The sequence below is a fragment of the Cotesia glomerata genome, linkage group LG6 (assembly GCF_020080835.1).
Source record: "Cotesia glomerata isolate CgM1 linkage group LG6, MPM_Cglom_v2.3, whole genome shotgun sequence".
Lineage (NCBI taxonomy): Eukaryota > Metazoa > Arthropoda > Insecta > Hymenoptera > Braconidae > Cotesia > Cotesia glomerata.
In genome coordinates this window covers 6916955-6938966 of record NC_058163.1, presented here as the reverse complement: position 1 = coordinate 6938966, position 22012 = coordinate 6916955, and the positions used below count along the sequence as shown (strand labels likewise).

Sequence of the window (22012 nt, the reverse complement as noted above, 5' to 3'; positions counted from 1 at the left end):
GATAAACTTCCTCAGGAATAAAACAAAAAAAAATTAAATCGTGAAAGTGATTTTTGACAAAGTTGCGGTGTTATCAAGCCCATAGCTCCCGTGAATACCACGCTCTTATCCATTTAACTCATCAGAAAAACGAGTTTTTTCTGAGAAATCTTATTTAATCGATAAAAAAATCTTTTTAACGTGTTCTCTAGCTACTATTATTTATTTCAATACGCTTTTTATCCATAATTTTTTTCGTTTAAATTATGAAAATCACGTTTTAATCGAAATCACGATTTTTAGGCAAGAGTAGAGCATACCTGCGCGCTTCGCGCTTAAGGCATGCAAAAGGACAGCTTATTTTCCTCAAGCCTGGAGACTGCCTGCATAAAAAGTACAATTTATAATTACAGTGTAAGTACTTATTGCGATAAAGATTTTGTAATTACGAGAAAAATTTTTTAAAATTATAACTCAATTTCATAATTTATATTTTTATTCAGATGCTGAAAAATGATATTCATCCAAGCAATATAATTTAAAGTAGGTGACCCTCCTGTAAATAAAAAAAAATCGGTTTTATTTTTTTTTGCATTTTCTCAATCGGTATATATAATATACTTTCTATATTTTATATGTAATATACTTTCAAGAATCACCGCCAAAAATTAATTTTCGTAATTTAACATCGTAAAATTCGTGAAAGTTTGTGCGCGCTTCCACACTGAAAAAAATAATCGGTAGAGGTTACCGATTGTTTTTTTCGGTAGAGGTTACCGATTTTTTTTCGGTAGCAGCTACCGATTTCCGATCAGTAGCCTCTACCGATTTTAATCGGTTGCCTCTACCAAAAAATCGGTAACCTCTACCGAAAAATCGGTAACCTCTACTGATTTACATTTACCGAAGAAATAGTTTTTTGGGCCTATAACTAAAGTATAAATGACATGTCATCATGATTTTCATGTGACAGCAACATGATTTTCATGTGGTAGTAACATAATTTTCACGTGACAGGCAATCTTTTATTTATAAATTGATGTAAAGTTTTCATTGCTGTTGCTTTTTGTTGTTATTGTAACCACTTTGGCAACGATTACCATCATGGGAACGGTTAGATATTATTAATTAAAATTTGTAAAAATATTGATTGATGAAATTTTTAATGATAAACATTTTGTCAGAAGCGTACTCAAATGAAAGGTCTCGATGAGAGTAATATCAGGATGAGCTTATATCTTAAGAAATATCAATAATTAGGAAATGACGTTGTATTTTGTCCACTGATGATATTTTTAATGATGTAAGCTCGTCCTGGTGTTACACTTATCAAGATCTTTCATTTGAATACCCACACGAATTTTTTATATATTTTACAAATATCAAAAATATCATATATATAAAATGTATGAAAAGGGGAAATGGTAATAAAATTAATTAGTCACAAAATAATAGGTGTTATTATTGACAATTCTACTAGTTACTATTAATAATGGTATCGATTACTATTGAAAATGATAATTGTAATTATTAAAAATTATAACTGCTATAATCGAAGATGGTAACTGTAACCATCTCAGATTGTAAAAATTCTAAAAGAAAAAATGATATAAATTTATTTAATTTAATTCTTTATTTGTATCCATATTTCAGTTATGAACATTTTTTCCTTTAAAATATTAAAACAAATAATAACACAATCGTTTAAATCCATATATGATAAAAATTTCTAAATATTAGAGCTGTTATTGATTATTTTGAATGATTGACTATGATTATCAAAATAGCAATCATCCAAGATTTGGGTTACTAAAAAAGTCTTATTATTATCAATTATTAATATTTTTTCACAAGATAAAATAATGAAACATCATTTAATAGTTCCATTATAATTGAATTAATTATAATCCTATCATCTATATTATTAAGAGAATATCATTAAGATAAAATACTCTATCTCTAGATTCATAATTAATAAATGAACGTATATCTTGTGAATTATTGACATTTTTATAGACATAAGCTCACTCCGACATTATACTCATCGAGACCTTTCATTTGAGTACCCACATCAATTTTTCATATATTTATATATATGTTAGGGTGGCCCAAAAAAACCGACTATTTTTTTTTTCTTAGTCTCGAGTGAAAAAATGTTAGTTTTTGATGTTTTAAGAGCCCTCACCAAAGGACAGCTCAAAAAAAAATTTTTAAGAGGTCACTCCAAATTTTTTAAAATTTCAAAAATCGTCAAAAATTGAATTTTTTTTTTCTCGTTACGGTATAATTTTATAGACAAAAAAAATAAGTTAATTATAAAATAAGTTGGTATTTTGATTATCAAAATACCAAGTATTATGATTATCAAAATACTTTTTTCTCAGTGTACCGATTACCAATCAGTAGCCTCCACCGATTTTTTTTCAGTGCAGTACTTTATATGGGTGATTCTCTGTAAGGATGTTTTTCGCTGTCCCAGGCATTTTTTTATTGGAAAAATTGTTATTTTGTTACTAAAACAAATTTGTTACGAAAGTAAAAAAACATTTCTATTTGGAGCATTGAAAACTAAAATGAAATAAATTTTGGTTTTTTTGCTATAAATTCGCAAACCACCGAAATAACAGTCCCATTCCCGAAATTAAAATTTTAAGATTAAATTTTAAGTTATTAGTTCATAATACATAATTTGGTTCATAATGTTTATAAACTTAATTATTTAACTAACAATCTTCTTCAATAAAAAGTACCGAAAATTATTTTGTTTCATTAAATTCATTAAACCAAAGTTTGTCCCAGGCATTTTAAGAACAGTCCCCTGCCAGAAGTTCAAAGCCAAAAAAAAATCCAGCGTGTTATTTTACCTTTTGTAAGGTTTATGAGGACCTTACTAGCCTTGAGTTAATAACCATAGGGCTGTTAACGCTTTATCGCCATTTTATTGAGTGTCAAAGCACAGTTTGTGCTGAAAATATGTGTCTGGGCCACTTCAAAACTCAGTCCCCTGGCAACTATTTTTATTTATAATTTATTTATAAAATTGGATCCATAAGTCTTAATATTATTCTAATTAATGTAAACATTCATTGAGAACTTGAAAAGTTGAATGTATTGAAATAGTTTGCTTGATTTTTCTCAATTTGATAAAAAAAAAAACTCTGGCAAACAGTCCCCTGTCATGATATATGGCAAAAGACATACAAATATCGAAAAACAAAAATTAATTTGGCTGTTTATTTATTAACATTAAGCTGATAGTTTTGTAGCCCTTGTTAATTTTTAACTTCCCGCTAAGAAAATCGAGGTGTTATTGGTTTTACCCCGTTTTGAAAAAATCGAGTTTTCATCAGATCTCGACGTTTGAAGGGCACAGCAAGCTTCCCTGACTATCCCCGCCAGGGTGTCACTATGTCTTTATGTATGAATGCATGTATGTATGTATGTATGTATGTATGTATGTATGTATGTATGTATGTATGTATGTATGTTTTGTTTTATTTATCTTAGGGGGGGGAATCTTTCTTACGGATTCCAGGCATAGTTGTTTGGCCTGGATATGTGGCGACTCGACGCAGTGTCATACTAAAACTCGACCCTAACGCCCCTACCCACTAAACCCTAAACCCCTTTTCTTCTTTCCTCTAATCCCTCATGGAAACCGCCGTCAGGCATTACTTCGTGAGGGGAGGATCCAGCTACCGCTATTCCTTCTGGTGGCTAAGGTGTTATTTTTCCTTCCTTCTAGTTTCTGTCATTTGCTCTTTTTCTTTCAATGGAACGCAGCTCTGTAAGCACTTCTGTGGCAAAAGTGCTTGTAGCGTTCCAAGCAGTTTGATTCGACAACATTGCATCTACTATTGTCTCTGGTTGGATTCTCCAGTTCAGGATCCTCTCTAACTCCTCACGCTGAGGATCGAAACGTGGACACACAAAGAAAACGTGCCTTGCGTCCTCAATAACCCCTGGACAAGACGGGCACTCCGGAGAATCGTCGTGCTTAAAGCGGTGCAGATACTCTCGAAAGCACCCATGTCCTGACAACATCTGCGTTAGGTAATAGTTGACTTCACCATGGTTTCGGCTCAGCCAAACGTCGATCTTTGGTATGAGGCGGTGTGTCCATCTTCCTTTTGCTGCGGCGTCCCACTCAAGTTGCCATCGCGAGATGCTGTGCTGCCGTTCTTCTGTTCTTAGTTCTTCAGCGCTCAGTGTAGTTGACCTCTTTCGATGGTAAAGGGCCCGTCTTTCTTTAGCTAAGACTCTAAGCGGCAGAGTTCCAGAAATGACGCACACTGCTTCCTCTGATATTGTTCGGAAGGCGCTGGCTACTCTTAGCGCGCTCAGTCGGTAAACCGGACATGCTTTCCTCCATGATTCTTGGGTCTCAAGTGCGTCCCATCAAATGGATATCCCATACGTGAGGACCGATGTAACTACTGATGATAGCAATAACCTCCTTGTCTGCTTCGGGCCACCGATGTTGGGCATCAATCGTACTAGGTTAGCCACTACTGCTGATGCTTTGGCGGTCACGTGTTCAACTTGTTGTTTGAAGTTAAGTCGGGAATCGAGCATCACTCCCAGATATCGAATGAATGGTTGGGATGTGATTTCTTGGTCTCCGACGTTTAAATTGATCGTTTCCACCACTTTTCTGCTAGTGATAAGTACAGCCTCGGTCTTCTGTTTAGCCAGTTGTAGGTTTACTGTGTCCATCCACTGGTTAATTCGCTCAAAGGTGATCGTGAACATATGATTTATCTCATCAATATGCTTGGCGACGATTACTACGGCTACGTCGTCCGCGTACGCTACCAGTTTGACATTTCTTGGTAGTTTCAGTCTCAGCAATCCGTTGTACATGATATTCCAGAGAAGTGGACCGAGAACAGAACCCTGCGGGACGCCTCCAGTAACATCATACTCCTTTGGACCATTCTTCGTGTCATATCTAAGGACTCTATTCATGAAGTAGCTAGCGACTATCCTTCGTAGATATCCTGGTACGTTCATCTCTTGAAGAGCTTGCATGATGCGATCCCAGTTGGCGGAGTTGAAGGCATTTTTGATGTCTAGGGTTGCCACCAGACAATATTTCTTCGTTCCACCCTTCCATCTGGTACCGGCGATTGCGTCTTTGGCTATACCGACAACCAGGTTGATTGCGTCCAGGGTTGATCGTCCTTTTCGAAATCCGTACTGATTGTCTGCTAATAGTGGATCGACAACTGCTTCTATCCTTTGGTGGATTATACGTTCGAGTATCTTACCGGCTGTATCCAACATGCAGAGTGGACGATAAGATGACGGTTCTTCCGGTGGCCTTTCCTTTAGGAAGTAGTACCAGCCGTTGTTGTTTCCACTTCCGAGGAAAAATCCCTTCCTTCAAGCAGATGTTGTAGACATCGAGGAATAACGCTGGCGCTGCTTTAATAGATGTTTTCAAGGCAATATTAGGGATTCCGTCCAATCCCGGCGCTTTATTATTCCCGACGCGGTTACAAGCTTCCATCAGTTCTTCTTTCGTCACAGGTGGGATATCATTCAGTTCGTCTTGTGTCAACAGGTAGTTGAAAACGCGCTGTCGTGGAAACAGTGCAGTCACGATCTTCTGTAGGAGTTGAGGACACGTAGGGAGACGGCATTGGCTGGTATTTCAAGTTTGCCATGACTACCTTGTAAGGTCTGCCCCACAAGTCTTTGTCCACCTCGTTGATTAGCTCTTTCCAGCAGTTCTTCTTGCTATCCTTGATGGCTTTGTTTAAGTCTCGACGAGCTTTCTTGTATTCTGCGACTAGTTCCGCTGAGTCAGGCCGCCGATAACCACGCTGAGATATTCTTCTTTTCTTGAGACACTCTTTCCGTAGGAAGCTGATGTGTTCGTTCCACCAGTGCACCGAAGGTCTTTGGTTCATGCCCCGTTTACGAGGCATGCAGGTGTCGCAAGCCTGGGTCACTCTCTTCATCAAGTCCTTGGTCATTTCTTCTGCAGATCCAGTAGTAAGCGGTTCACTATTTAGGGCAGCTACTAGAGCACCTGGGTCAAAGGATTTCACCTTCCACCCAACGATGTCAAGTTTCTTAGCCGGTCTTCTAGGATTCTGGTCCTTTGATACTTCCCAGAGAATCGCATTGTGATCGCTGGCCGTGTAGATCTCCATCACCTTCCAGTCGTAGTTTCCTCTGATGAGGCTGCTGCTGACAAAAGTAAGATCCACAATAGAACTTGCGTCTCCTTTAGTGTACGTCGGCGCATCGCCGCTGTTTAACAATACTACATCTAACGTAGAAAAAGCTTCCAGTAGTTCTTTACCTCGAGCGTTGGTGTGTTTGCTGCCCCATTCCACTGCCCAGGCGTTGAAGTCTCCAGCTATTGCCACTGGGTAGTACTGCTTCGCGTCCTCCGTCAGTCGATCCAGAAAGTCCATGAATTCAACAATAGTGAGGCTAGGTGGTGTGTAGCAGCTGTAAAAGCGGATGCCATCTACCGATGCTGCTACAAAGCCGGCGCTGCCATTGTTAACGACACTCTGGAAGGGGAGCTTGCGACAGGACCATATGACAGCTTTTTTGGTGCAGTCAGTTTCCCATGGTTGGCCGCCGAGGTGTTTATACGGTTCCGATATAAGCACAAGGTCAAGCTTCTGTTCACGTACTGTCTGCATGAGCAAATCATGTGCCGCTTCACAGTGATTGATGTTTAGCTGCAGTATTCTCATTTTCGTTTATCAGTTATCTTCTTGAGTGCCTCTTGGTATACTGGGCATCTGCTTGTGCCGGCATGATGGGCGTTATTCTCTGTACCGGATTGATCCGCACACAGTGCGCATTTAGCAGGCTTATTACATTCGGCGATTTTGTGTCCCTCTTCTCCACATTTAATGCAAAGTTTGGAGCGGTCGACTTTACTTGTGCACTGAACCGCACGGTGTCCAAAATGCCAGCATTTATAACATCGGACTGGTCTTAGTACTGTTCTAATACGACAATTGGTCCAGCCGATCCTAATCTTACCGTGTTCTCCTACCACTTTCTGCGCTACCGTTGCTGCCAGAGTCACCGACGCAATTTGTGTTCTGCTACGTAAGACCTTACGAATTTTAATGGCCTCTACTGTTATACCACAATCGTTTCCAGCTGCCTCTTGTAAAGCTGTTAGAATGTCATCTTTAGTTGTAGTATCATCAATATCGCGAATTTCCAGGTCTTCTTCAGGTCCTGTACTAATGACATTTGCGTCCTCCTTAAGTATTCCCGCGATAGTCTTCTGCAGGTCTTTACCTCTATCACTACTGCCTTTCGACAGCGTGATGAGAATGTTCCCTGTCGCGGTCCTGCGTATCTTCTCGACTGTGTTGCGGACCTGATCTGGGCGAACGTCCGCCTTGATCCGTGTAAGTATTTCAGAATACTTATCTTTGTTCGCTGGACGGATAATAAGTGCCTCCGGTCTCGTTGCTGTTCTTCTTGGCTTCTGGTTCGGCTTCGGTGGAGGCACCAGAGGTTTTCTGGGAGCAGTTTCTTGCGCTCCTTCTTCTTGTCCTTTCTGGACTGCACCTTTTCCCAGCCTGGCTTCTTGTTCTGTTCACAAGAGTTTTGTGGAAGATCCTTAACCACTTCCTGCTTCTTGATGGGATGACCAGGTCCAACGTCTTTCAGCTTCTTGGGAGTATGAAAAGCTCCGCCTTCGGGAGAACGAATTTTTCTTTTCAACTTCCTCAGGATGCGGCCGTCTTGGTCAAAGGATTCAGTCTCTGCCGTTGTGATAGTTTCACTTTCTTCTTCAGCGACTGATTCTCCGTCACCTTCGGCTCCAGTGTCCATCGCTTCTTCAACAACCACTTGACTGTTTCTCTCCGATGTAGCACAAGGGGTGCGGTGTAATGATGAGCGCCATTCTTCGTCCAGTTTCTTGAATCTTCCAAGAGCATTGACTACACCGGTTGTCTTGGTCTTTATCTCCTTGTGGATATTGACCTTAGTTTGGACAAACTCTTGCAGCTCAATGGTCAGCTTCTCAAGGCGCTCCAACGCTTGCGTTCTCTTCATGTCAGCGCTTGCTTCAATCGCTGCTTGTTGAGCATGAAGCCCGTTTCTATTCATGTTTGTTTCCTGTAACGTACTCATACTTTTTTGATTTACCAGCGCATCGTACGGAGTGGAGCGGGTTGCCATAACTAGGAACGGGTGTACCCTCGGAGATAGTACTCCTACCCCAGTTCCCTGAGGCCTAGCCGACACTTAGCCAGTCCCAGAATACACGGACGGACTAGACTCGCTCGGAGCGGTGAAGATTCCGATCTCTAACACTCACTGCGTACTTCCTGATCAAGGCCCGAAGTGGCTGGCTCCTGATCCACTGCTGCAACTTTCACCTCGGCAGAGCAAGCTCACATCAGCCGTGGCCTGCATCGTCGGAAACTACGATACAGGTTCCGGACACTCCCAGTGAGTTACAGCAGGAACCAATCGTCTTGCTAGGTCAGTTAGTGTGACCAACCCATTAAAGGGGAGTTTTGTCCACGGGAGCTTATTTTGTTTGGTTATTTTGCTTGGCTCCTACCCGCTGTACCTCATCAACTAAGAGATTAAGTGTCATCCAAGGACAGCGAGCGTTCTCCCATCCGCTCGGGGAGACGCGCCCGGTAGCAGTATCTCTTCTGCCCCGAGTGTATGTATGTATGTATGTATGCATGTATTTTACCTCTATAAAAAAAAAAAAAAAAAAAAAAAAACATACATACATGCATACATGCATTTTTTTTTTTTTTTTTTTTTTTTTTATAAAGGAGGTAAAATACATTTACGTATGCCAGGACTTAGTGTTGGTGCCAGGACTAGGTGTTTGCCTGGGTATGTCGGACTCAGAAGTCAATATTATTTTGCAACAGTACCGACTAAACATCCTCCTCTCTCCTTTCCCCATAGATGTTACAGGGAAGACTGGATTGGGACCGCGTTAGCATTACTTCAATCCAGTCCATGTTGTGTCTTACAACACCTACTTCTTGTTACTACTGGTTTCTAATCCCTTTCTGCGATTTTTTTCTTTTAAAAGGCGCTGCGCGTAGGCTGCGACAGCTGACCAGTTTTCTTCTTTTTTGATCATGCAGGTTACCAAGCTGTCGGGGGAGAGCGTTGTGCCTATTGTTTCTTCGGTGCTGATTCTGTCGTCCTTTCATCGATCACACTCGAAAAACGTGTGCTCGGCGTTGTCAATTTTGTCTGGGCAGTATTTGCACATTGGTGTGCTGTGCAAACCCATCTTAAAAAGATAGGCATTGAACTGCCCATGTCCCGTCAATAGCTGGGTCAGGAAGGAGTCCGTGTCCCCGTGCTTTCGAGAAAGCCAGACGTTGATGTTTGCGATCAGGTGCACTGTCCATCTGCCCGTTTCTCCCGATGTCCATCAGTCCTGCCACTCTTGCTGCGTTTCCGCCTTTATCCTCGTTCTTGCGTCCTTCATGTTTTTGTCACTATCTTTAGCATCATAGAGTTTAGCTCTCTCGAACGCTAATAGATCGATGGGCGCGGCTCCCGCAATGACCAATACAGCCGTTTCGGAAACTGTGCGGTAGGCGCAGGCAACCCTGAGAGCTCCTCGCCGCTGTTCTGCTGCTATCTTTCGCCGGTAGGTCTTCTGCTTTAATATGTCTGCCCATATCTCCGCTCTATAAAGCAGTACCGAGTGGACTGCTTCTAGAAGAACTCTTCTCTTTTTTGTTCTTGGTCCCAAGGTGTTGGTCATAATTCGTGCTAGGCTAGACACCGTCTTGCTGGCTTTCTTGCATGCACTGTCGAGGTGTTCGCGGAAAGATAGTTTCTCGTCTATCATCACCCCTAGATAGCGTAGGGCCCTTGTTGACGTCAGTGTTGTTCCTCCCATGTTCACAGCGTGTAACGGAGTGATCGTTACCCGGTATATTCCCCTATTTCGGTACTCAGTTATTTATCGACAGGTCACAGTGCGCTGTGATCTAAAGCTCGTTTGGAGCTAGTAAGAAAGGCCCCAAGGTGGAGAAGCCGGCGTAGTGATAATGGGGAGAGCAGAGGAAGCAAGAAAGGAAGAACAAAATTTGGTAAGACTCATTGTGACTGAGTGGCTCGACTGGACGACACACAAATTTTTCTAAAACATCCAGCTAAGATAATTATTTTTATTCTGGTTGTTCAACGTGGAACGAAGCGATAACATTTTGTTAATTTAATGCTTGCTAGGCCGAATGCCAGCTTGGTTAGATTAACTTTAACTTGTGATAATTTTTAATGCTGATTTTCGGTTATAGGCGTTATAAATATCCAGAGAGTGAGTGATGATGACCAGAGTTTTGCCGCTAAATCGAGACTACCTCACCAAGGGAGAATTCACATCAGTACCCGAAGACGAGGAGTTGCAGCTCACCGAGTGCAAATAAAATTATAAAAACTCCAGGTACAAATAACGAGTTAATTATCTCTCGGGTCTGCGGCGTCAGCCAGGCAACATGTCGGCTGAAGGTCACCGCCATTTCGTGCTCGGTCACAATCGTTAATTTGTTTAAGTATCAATATTAAGTATTAAATTTAGAATCAAATTATAAAACAATTAATTAATAATACTAGGACTTATTTCGGGTTATTGATTAATTTCTTAAGGAAAATAAAATTTGTCTTTGTCATTACTTATTTTACACATAGGCCTGTCAGGGTTAATAATACCAGGAATTTAATTCGGGTTATTAATTCCATATTCTTATGTCATGTGTAAAATTTATTTATTTGAGAATCGTGTCAAAAAAAATTTGGTTTAAGCCAGTAGAAATAGAATTGAGTAAACCTCTAAACTAGAATTATCTGACAAGGAAACTCTCTCCGGTGTCCCCCTCCGATTTTGATAAAACTGAGATATGTTATTCTCCGTCGAAATCTAAGAGACACGTATTTTTTTTATTTGCGGAAAAACATTTCTAGGGGGTGAAACTACCCCTCAAAAGTTAGCCTCCAAAGGGGTGTTTTTCAAGTTTCGCATACTTGCAGTTTGAATAATCGAATGGGACCAATTGCATAATTTTCAGGGTGGAAAATCATGAAAAATGCTTTTGGTTTTATAATAAAACAATGGATAGAACAAAAGTTATGAGGGTTGAAAATCACAAAACTTTTATAAAAAAAAAACTATTCGATGGATTTCAACGAAACCAACGGCAATCGGAAGAGGAAAAAAAAGTAGAGAATACGTCTTTCGGGGTTTTTCCGAAAAATTAAGTTTAGGGGGTGAACATCCCTTAAGCATATCTACAGTGACCACCAAGAAAATATCGTTTTTTATATTAATTTTGATATGAATTCATCAATAATAATTTTTTCGTACATTTCTAGCATTTAGAAAATAATAATAATATTATATCTTAATATTTTACTTACTTGTTTACTTCGCATCCCAAACTTTATTTTGTGTATCGGGACATCAAATATTACAAATGTCATTTAATGTGAATCTGCTTTGGAAAAAAAAAAAAAAAATCAAAAATGCTTATAATGATTTATTATAATCATAATAATCATTCATCGTTATCTCATACAAAAAAAGAGATAATTATATTTTTAGTATATATGAGTCAGTAATGTGAAAAACAACATAGTATAAATAAATGTATCATTTCGAGATTAGTTTAGTTACTGCGATGTACTTCATCTTTTATAATTCAATATTATAATCGTGTTTTTTTTTTTTTTTTTTTAATAAGTGAATAATTTAAAATTGTACGAAAATCTTTATTTTAGTACATAGAGCAAAATGAAAGTCAATCCTATAAATGTTATAAGACTACTCTTAACAACATTTCAAGTCATGAACATTCCAGAATCGCCAGTAAATGACGAAGAAATACAAATCAAAGAAAGTTTTGAAAATATTTTACTCAATGCTATGAACGAATACTCCGGAGTCAAAATGGTCGAAGAAAGTTCTTTGCATTTCCAAGAACCGTATAAAGATTGGACGATGGAAGTCGTGGAAGATAAAGAGTGGGCAAATGCACTAGTTGATCAAGAAACACCTATCGACGAATGCACTAAGGATGTTGAAGATTTATCTTATGAATATAAATTGAAAAGCCGTCAAGTACTGGCGTAGTGGCTGTTAAAGAACAATAGCTGGAGAGTCAGTTTTATAGGTTAATTTTATTGACAATTATTACAAAATTAACAATAAGTTTAACTTAGAGAACACACAATCTTTTAGATCACAGTTTCGTTTTATGAAATCAATGAGTCACTCAAATGGTTAAAATAGTGGTTAGACACCGTAAACCCAAAGGAGAAGAGGTGCTGGATCTGTTGATTAGGAATAGACTTCTAGAAGGTGTTCAAGGGAGCCTGCAGGTGCACCTTACAAGGTGATGACCAGCCGGGCCTTGGGTACGATGATTTTCTCTGAGGGGTACCACAAGGAAGCTTGTAGGTCACCTAACAGGGTGAAAAGAAGTACCGAGCCTTGAACACGATGATTTTCTTGTCTAGAAGTCGCCAAAGAAGATGCTTTTCGATTAGGTTATAAACACGCTGACTTAGATGATTTTCTCACACTCAGAATAACAAGATTTTACTTGTAGACAAGTTCGTTGCAGTGAAAGACTTTTATCTTAGCTTGATATCACGATGTGAATAGTAAGCGTTTGAAATGAAGACTGACTCGCAGCGCCGGATGGACTGGCTTATATACTTGACTGGCGGGATTCTCGAATTTTCAGCTGAAATTCTCTCGATTGAGTTCGAGAGAACTCTTTTAGATAAATTCACTTTCCAGATTAACAAAATGAATGATTTTGATACAAAATGAATTTTTACTTTATTTTAACTCTTTTGATTATTAATTAATCGATTTTTAATTAATATTTAGCCAAATTAAGAATTTTGATCTAGACTTTTCTTTTACGAGATGTTTCTAGGCGCAGACGCGAGTAAGGCGCAGGCGCGAGCTAAGCGCGAGCTAAGCGACAGCGCCAATGTTGTTGTTTAGAGTACTCATAACGATCAATAGGTGGCGCCACATATTTAATAATTTTGAATTATAACCAACAATTTTGAATTATATCTTTATTTTTAAACATTTTCCGCCCGCCTTTGTTAAATTGATTTAACAAACTATTGTTAATGAATTGGTAAGATTCTTAATTTAGTGACAGGTCTTTCAAAGGTACTCGTAGCCGTTTTTACAGTAACTACTCGAACGTGGCCATCCTTACCGGGGTGAACCTTGATGATACGTCCTAGAGGCCATTTTGTTGGTGGATATCTTTCATCCGTAATGAGAACTAGTGACCCTGGTTTGATTTCAGGCATTGGTTGATTCCATTTGTAAATCGGTTGATACTTTTGAAGATATTCTTTAGACCACTTAGTCCAAAAATCATCAGTCATGCGTCGCAGAAGCTGCCATCGAGAAAGACGAGATATTTGAATATCTTCTAAAGAAGGTTCAGGTACAATATTTAGTGGTCCTCCTATAAGAAAATGACCAGGAGTTAGCACGGAAAGATCATCAGGATCTTCAGTGAGCGAACATAGAGGCCTTGAGTTCAAAACAGCTTCAACTTGAGTCAGGAAGGTACTCATTTCTTCATAAGTTAGTTGTTGTTCTCCTATTACTCTACAAAGATGGTGTTTTGTTGATCTCACTCCAGATTCCCACTTTCCACCGAAATGAGGAGCAGAAGGAGGATTAAACAACCATTGAGTACCGTCATTGGCGAGGAGTGAAGCTAGTTTACCAAGCTGTTTTGATGTTGAAGAAAAGAGGTTTTGAAGTTCCGAGTCCGCTCCTCTGAGATTGGTTCCACAATCGCTTCTCAATGTTGCACAAATCCCACGTCTGGCAGTAAACCGTTTATAAGCTGCTATAAAGGCATTAGTTGTATAATCGGTGACAAGTTCTAGATGAATAGCTGACGTAGATTCACAGACAAATAAGGCAATGTATGCTTTTATATTCACGAGCATTGCGTCCTCTCCAAGTTTTTAGCATGAATGGTCCAGCATAGTCAACACCGGTATGCAAAAAGGGACGAGAAGGAGTAACTCGATGAATTGGTAATTGACCCATTAGTTGTTGGCTCTTGATTTGTCGGAATCTTGCACATCTTACACAGTTCCAGATTGCTGATTTGACTGAAGTTCTTCCTCCAATAATCCAGAATTCATCTAGAATGAAGGATAAAGTCTTTTGGATTCCTCCATGAAGAGTTTTTTGATGAGCTTTATCAATGATCATCTTAGTCAGTGGAGAATTTCGTGGAAGAATAGCTGGATGTTTGGCACCAAATGGCAAGTGAGATGACTCTAATCTTCCTCCTACTCGAAGAATCCCTTGTGAATCGATAAAAGGTGTTAATCTTACTAGAGGATTAGAGTTGGACAGATGTTCTCCTCTGGATAGTTGTTTGATTTCTTGATTGAAGGCATGTTGTTGCGTTATCTTGACCCAGTAGAATTTAGCGTCGTTTAATTCTTGTACAGTGATTGGCTCAGTTTTAAGATTTGCTGCTTTCTTCCGTAATCTTAGAATGAATCTTCTACAAAGGGCAGTGATACGAAGTAGTCGAGTTAAATTATGATAAATGCGATTTAGTTGATCAAATGGTTTCGGTGTTGTTCTCCGAAGAAACTCTTCAATTGACATAGGTATAAGTTTGGTTGTCATTACTATAATTGGACGTTCTTCCAGATTATCGTTGACCGTTGGAATTGTTGAACCATTAGGCCATGATGATGATGACTGCTTTAACCATTCAGGACCAAACCACCAAATAGAATACTTGGATAACTGAGTTGGAGTTAATCCACGTGTAGCGCAGTCAGCAGGATTTTCTTTACCTGGTACAAATTGCCATTTTGCTGCGGGAAGAGTTTTTTGGATAAAGAAAACTCTGTTATGAATAAATTCTTTCCAACGAGATGGATGATTATTTATCCAAGTATATGTGATTGCGGAATCTGTCCAAAGATGAACTTGAGGTTTCTTTATTTCAAACTTTTGAAGAACGTGATGAACTAATTTTGTTAGTAGTACAGCAGCTGATAGTTCTAATCGAGGGATAGTTAGCCTCTTGATAGGAGCTACCTTGGTCTTCAAGCACAATAACACAGTCTGAGTTTTTTCATTTGGATCTTTTGAAAAGACGTAAATGACAGTAGCGAGAGCTTGCTGAGATGCATCACAAAATCCATGAATTTCACAAGGATTACTGCGTGATGTTGAAGCCAGCGAGGAATTGACATCTGGTTCATCTCTTGGAAACTCTGAATCAAATCTTTCCATTGATTTGAGAGAACTGCAGATAGTGGATCATCCCAGCCCAGCTGATTCGTCCAGAGTTGATGAATAAAGATCTTTGCCGTGATTACTACCGGAGCCAGAAGTCCAAGTGGGTCGAAGAATCTAGCAATAGTTGATAGGATTGTCCGTTTTGTAATTTTTGAATAAGCAGGAATATTCCATGTGAACTGGAACTTATCAGTAATCGGACTCCAATTCATGCCAAGAGCATGTACAACTGTACTTTTATCAATTGTTACTGAAGAAGCCAGAAGTTGATCCGCAGATGAGATTGATTGAAGAGTTGAAGGTTCATTGCTTATCCATTTCTTAAGAGGGAAACCGCCCGCCATGCAGAGATTGTTTACTTGTTTCACCGTTTCTTGTGCTTCTTGAATGGAATCTTCACCACCGAAAACATCGTCAACGTATCGGCCTTTTGTTAGAGTTGATATAGCCAGAGGGTACTTTGGTCCTTCATCTTCAACTAGTTGCTGCATAACTCGCAAAGCTAGAAAGGGAGCACAAGCCATCCCATAAGTGACAGTCATTAGTTGATAAATAATTAATTCATCCTTTTTGTTTTTCCACAAAATTCTTTGGAGCTCCCAATCATTTGGATGGACCATGATTTGTCTGTACATCTTCTCAATATCCGAGACGAAGACATATTTAAAGAACCGGAATCGTAAGAGTACATCGATTAGTTCAGTTTGTAGCTTAGGTCCAGTGTGAAGAATGTCATTTAAAGATAACCCACTTGAAGTCTTACAAGATGCATTGAAGACCACTCGCAATTTAGTTGTTAGACTTTGTTCTCGTATTACTCCGTGATGAGGTAAGTAATAGCTGTGCTTAGGCTCAGCAGTAGACTTAGATACCAATCTCATATGTTGTAGTCGTTGATATTCATCCATGAATCCATGATAAGCTATCCGCAATGATGAGTCTTTCAGGAATCGCTTAGATAAAGTAAATAACATACGATGTGCTGCACTCTTTGATTCTCCAAGAGATTCGACCGGCTTTTTAAATGGTAATCTGACGATATAGCGGCCAGTATTATCTCGAGAATGTGTTTCCTTGAAATGATCTTCACATTCTTGGTCATTTGGGGTTAAAGAAGATTTATTGCTTACAGGAATATCATCGAGCTTCCAAAATCTTTGTATAAGTTCGTAGAGTTCTTCATCAACAGAAGTGTGAAAACACTGTATTGAAGAGGTAGAAGAATTTCCAGTGGGACCGAAAAGGATCCATCCGAAGATCGTTGATTGAGCCGTAGGAGAGTTAGTTGGTCCCTTTCGTAGACCTTCAAGACAAATTTGACCATAATAATCTGCTCCAATGATAACATCAATTTTACCAGGTTGATTGTAGCTAGGGTCAGCTAGTTGAAGTTGTTGAAAATGACTCCAATTTGCAGATGACGTAGCTTGAATCCTTGCTGTTAACTTAGGAAGAACATGAGCTTGAATATTTACTTGTTGAGATGACTTGAAGTGAGGTCGTAATGTAACTGATACCAGACCTTGAGTTCTTCCGGCATTTACCGCGCCGATTCCATGTAATTCGAATATTACTGGTTTCCTTTTAAGATGAAGCTGCTGAACTAATCTTTTAGATATAAAAGATACTTGAGACCCAGGATCAATCAATGCTCTTGCTTGGACTTGATATCCTTGTTCCGAAACGACTGCGACTTGAGCAGTGGCGAGCAGAGTTTGATTAGCTGTTGAAGTTGAATAAGATGTTAAATTGGCTTGAACATTTGGTGTTGAATCTGCTTCATCTCTATGGATAGCTGTATGATGTCTTTTTCCGCAATTCATACACCTTCTTGTCGAAGTACACTTGTTGACTAGATGATTTCTCAAGCAATTATAACATAACTTCTTGTCTTTGATAATTGCCAATTTTTTCTCAAGTGGTTTATTAGCAAACTCTGGACATTTAGCTGTATAATGATCTGCGGAGCAAATAGAACATTTCTTGAAATTACTTGGATCTCCAGATGCATGATGAACCGTAGTTACTCTTGGATTATGCTGAGACCCAGGCTTTCTTGATTTTTCGACTGCTTGGAGAGTTAGTAATCGACTCATCAGAAACTCTATGAACTGTTTCCAAGTTGGAGGATCTTTGGTAGAACCTAGATGGAGTTCCCATGCCTTGACAGATTCTGAATCCAGACGTTGAACCGTAATAAACACCAAGAAATCATCCCAAGTGTTAACTGGTCGTCCAAGTGTCTCTAAAGTTCGATAGATTTGTGTAATTGTAGAATAGAGACCTTCCATTTCCACAGCTGATTCTTTTGTCATCCTCTTCATGGTAATTAATGATTGAAGCGCTGAATTTACCAACAACCGCTTATTTTCGTAGAATGAAACTAGCGCATCCCATGCTTTTTGAAAATTATCAGTTGTTAAGGCTGTATTCTTTAAAAAATCCGCTGCTGGACCAGTAAGACTCTGCTTGAGATAATGAAGCTTCCATATGATGGATAAAGAATTATTGTTGAGAACCATGGAGGTGAACAGATCCTTGAATTGCAGCCATTCAGATGGATTACCATTAAACTTTGGTAGATCAAGATTTGGTAGACGAGGACCGAAATGATGAACCGGTAATTCCGTATTCGTGACTGACGATGCTCTGCTCTCAGCCTGTCGTAGCTGATAATACAAGGTGTTCATCTTTTCCAATGCTTCTAGGTATGCATCATAGGTAATTCGGTAGAGATTGTCCTGGAGATAAGGGAGCCTTAATACCTTTCGCTTCTTATGATCACTTAACTTTCTCATAGCAATTTTAATTGCATCATGAGTAGCTGAGAATTTGTTCCAGGTGTCACGCAAAGCAGTTTTCCTAGCCTCCACACGTTGAAGCGAAATATTTTCTTCCCCGACACGAGTTAAGTTTGTGATGGTCTCGTTGATGATTTTGATGAGCTCCATCTGCTCATCAATATGATTCTTGATATGACTGACTCTCATCTTGACATTGTTTCACTTGAAACCACGCTCTGCTACCAAAAAATGTTAAAAAACAATAGCTGGAGAGTCAGTTTTATAGGTTAATTTTATTGACAATTATTACAAAATTAACAATAAGTTTAACTTAGAGAACACACAATCTTTTAGATCACAGTTTCGTTTTATGAAATCAATGAGTCACTCAAATGGTTAAAATAGTGGTTAGACACCGTAAACCCAAAGGAGAAGAGGTGCTGGATCTGTTGATTAGGAATAGACTTCTAGAAGGTGTTCAAGGGAGCCTGCAGGTGCACCTTACAAGGTGATGACCAGCCGGGCCTTGGGTACGATGATTTTCTCTGAGGGGTACCACAAGGAAGCTTGTAGGTCACCTAACAGGGTGAAAAGAAGTACCGAGCCTTGAACACGATGATTTTCTTGTCTAGAAGTCGCCAAAGAAGATGCTTTTCGATTAGGTTATAAACACGCTGACTTAGATGATTTTCTCACACTCAGAATAACAAGATTTTACTTGTAGACAAGTTCGTTGCAGTGAAAGACTTTTATCTTAGCTTGATATCACGATGTGAATAGTAAGCGTTTGAAATGAAGACTGACTCGCAGCGCCGGATGGACTGGCTTATATACTTGACTGGCGGGATTCTCGAATTTTCAGCTGAAATTCTCTCGATTGAGTTCGAGAGAACTCTTTTTAGATAAATTCACTTTCCAGATTAACAAAATGAATGATTTTGATACAAAATGAATTTTTACTTTATTTTAACTCTTTTGATTATTAATTAATCGATTTTTAATTAATATTTAGCCAAATTAAGAATTTTGATCTAGACTTTTCTTTTACGAGATGTTTCTAGGCGCAGACGCGAGTAAGGCGCAGGCGCGAGCTAAGCGCGAGCTAAGCGACAGCGCCAATGTTGTTGTTTAGAGTACTCATAACGATCAATAGGTGGCGCCACATATTTAATAATTTTGAATTATAACCAACAATTTTGAATTATATCTTTATTTTTAAGCAGTGGCAAAAAAAAAAATTTAAGTTTAGACAGTGTTAGACAAAAATTTAGAAAGGTACAATCTGTGCGACAGTTACGGAGATGGGCTCATACTTTAAATCAGGGAGGGACTTATAAGGAAAAATTTTGCATTTCACGGATCATGCAATTCTCATTGTGAGGTTCCTGGTTGTCAAAATAAAGCAATTATCCGCTGTTCATGGTGCAAAAGTCGTTGTGTTTTCAACATTTTTTCATGAACATCACGATTGCAAAACATATATTGAATAGATCTGCATATGACAAAATGATGAATTTAAGTATTAAATTTCATAAACATTAGAAATATTAAATATTTTTGTAAAAAATCATTTGTAAATTATTTTTAAATTTAATTTGATTATAGTAAAACATATATTGTAAGCATTTTTTCTTTTTTTTTTTTTTTTCCAAAGCAGATTCACATTAAATGACAATTGTAATATTTGATGTCCCGATACACAAAATAAAGTTTGGGATGAGAAGTAAACAAGTAAGTAAAATATTAAGATATAATATTATTATTATTTTCTAAATGCTAGAAATGTACGAAAAATTATTATTGATGAATTCATATCGAAATTAATATAAAAACGATATTTTCTTGGTGGTCAATGTAGATATGCTTAAGGGATGTTCACCCCTAAACTTAATTTTTCGGAAAAACCCCGAAAGACGTATTCTCTACTTTTTTCCTTCTTCCGATTGCCGTTGGTTTCGTTGAAATCCATCGAATAGCTTTTTTATAAAAGTTTTGTGATTTTCAACCCTCATAACTTTTGTTCTATCCATTGTTTTATTATAAAACCAAAAGCATTTTTCATGATTTTCCACCCTGAAAATTATGCAATTGGTCCCATTCGATTATTTAAACTGCAAGTATGCGAAACTTGAAAACACCCCTTTGGAGGCTAAACTTTGAGGGGTAGTTTCACCTCCTAGAAATGTTTTTCCGAAGATAAAAAAAAAATACGTGTCTCTTAGATTTCGACGGAGAATAACATATCTCAGTTTCATCAAAATCGGAGGGGGACACCGGAGAGAGTTTCCTTGTGAGCAATATCTGTGGTGAAAAAAAATTTCAGATAGTAGCTAGAAAAATCCAGATTATACTGTGTGATATCTGGATTATACTCATTGTAATCTAGATTATACTAGCTACTATCTGAAATTTTTTCACTCAGTATAATCTGGGATGATATCCAGTGTCACCTTGTTCTTCCCGGGTAAAAGCACTATTGTTTTTTTTTATCTTTCACGAATCATCAATACTACTGATATTTATTTTTTCTTCCTCGGAAAAAATCCTGTCGTTGTTTTATTTATTCCTGTTGGTCTACCTTTTACTCGTACAGGACTTGGCATTATAATTTCTTGTAATGTTAATTGTTTTTCCTGTCGTTCCTTTTCTGTTTCATCCTATTTTTGTCGCGAACATCTTGGTTCAAACTCATCTTTAAAAACGATTTTACCGATACGCCCTTGACGCCATCCCTCTATAAGTTTATCCAATAGTTCTTCTTTCTTCTTATATGTTTCACCTGTTGATAAACTACTGATTTCAATCAAATCATTAGCGCGTTCACTTAAAGCTTTCCGTCTCTGCGATACTATTTTAATACTTCTTACAGGTATTTTGCTAATTATGGTGCTGCCCAAGCTCGAAGTTTCGTGAAGTTGTACTTCATACTTCTTCGACCATTTATTAGCACATAGGTTGTGATCAAAAATTGGTTTATTTACAAACGCACGATGAGCCATAATATGACGACATGGCAAGTTATTGCTCTGAAAAAAGTGACAGCTACATTGAGAAGATGATGTTACGTAAGTACTCAATTTTGTAGCTATTGTGGATTCATCTGTATCTGGAGAATAATTACTGAGGACGATTCTTTTATATGTGGACAGTTCTTTATTTATTTTTTTATATGCATACGTAGTTAAATAATCTGCATATTGTTGTTGAATACTGTTATCTTCCGTATCATTTAAATTCAACCGCTTCAAATAGTTTGTTGCACTCTTCAGGTTTGTTTCTTGGTTTTGAGATTTTAATAATGCGAAAAAATTTTTGCCAAAATTACACAGAGTACTCCGCAGTTCAGTTATTACTTTTATTTGCTTATTCATACTCTCCACTATGTTGTTTGTTAAATTCCCGAAATTTCCTTTGATCATACTGTATTTTGACCACTCATGTCTGTTTGAGTGCCAATTTTTATTAAAATAATTTAACACACAATCTGGTGCTGTCTTACATAAGATTTCATAAAAATGATTGTATTGATCTTCGGTTTCAGACCACTAAATTTTCTAATGTTGCTAAGATTTCTAATTCCTCTTTTTTTTTCAGATTCATTTTCTCAATTGTTCGACGAAATGTTTTTAATGTATGAAACAAACACAAATAAAATGTTACGTTTTGAGGAAAAACCTTAATAAAAGCATTTCGTTCGTTTAGGTCCTTGTCAGACATGAAACATCTAATTTTACTGCAAGCATTTGAATTTTCTTGTTTAAAGCACTTTGCCACCCATTGCAGTGTACTAGCATCTTCATTTTTTATGATAGCTGCTCCAACTATTTCTCCTCGGCCATTCCCCGTCTGGACCATCAGTAAAAATAAAACAAAATTAAGATTAAATAATTTATAAGTGCCGTCCATAAAGACAATTTCTGGATGCGCTTCCATAGATCGTTTCATA

At 38.2% G+C, this 22012-nt stretch overlaps 1 protein-coding gene across 1 annotated transcript; it reads right to left on the bottom strand.

The window, feature by feature from the left end:
- Window positions 1–13059: 13059 nt before the first annotated feature.
- LOC123267318 lies at window positions 13060–18273 on the bottom strand. Its single transcript, XM_044731884.1, has 3 exons — window positions 15205–18273; window positions 13954–15163; window positions 13060–13904 (listed from the first exon to the last, which is right to left on the bottom strand). The coding sequence occupies exons 1-3, from the start codon at window positions 18271–18273 to the stop codon at window positions 13111–13113; spliced, it is 5073 nt and encodes a 1690-aa protein (XP_044587819.1). The 3' UTR covers window positions 13060–13110.
- Window positions 18274–22012: the final 3739 nt, after the last annotated feature.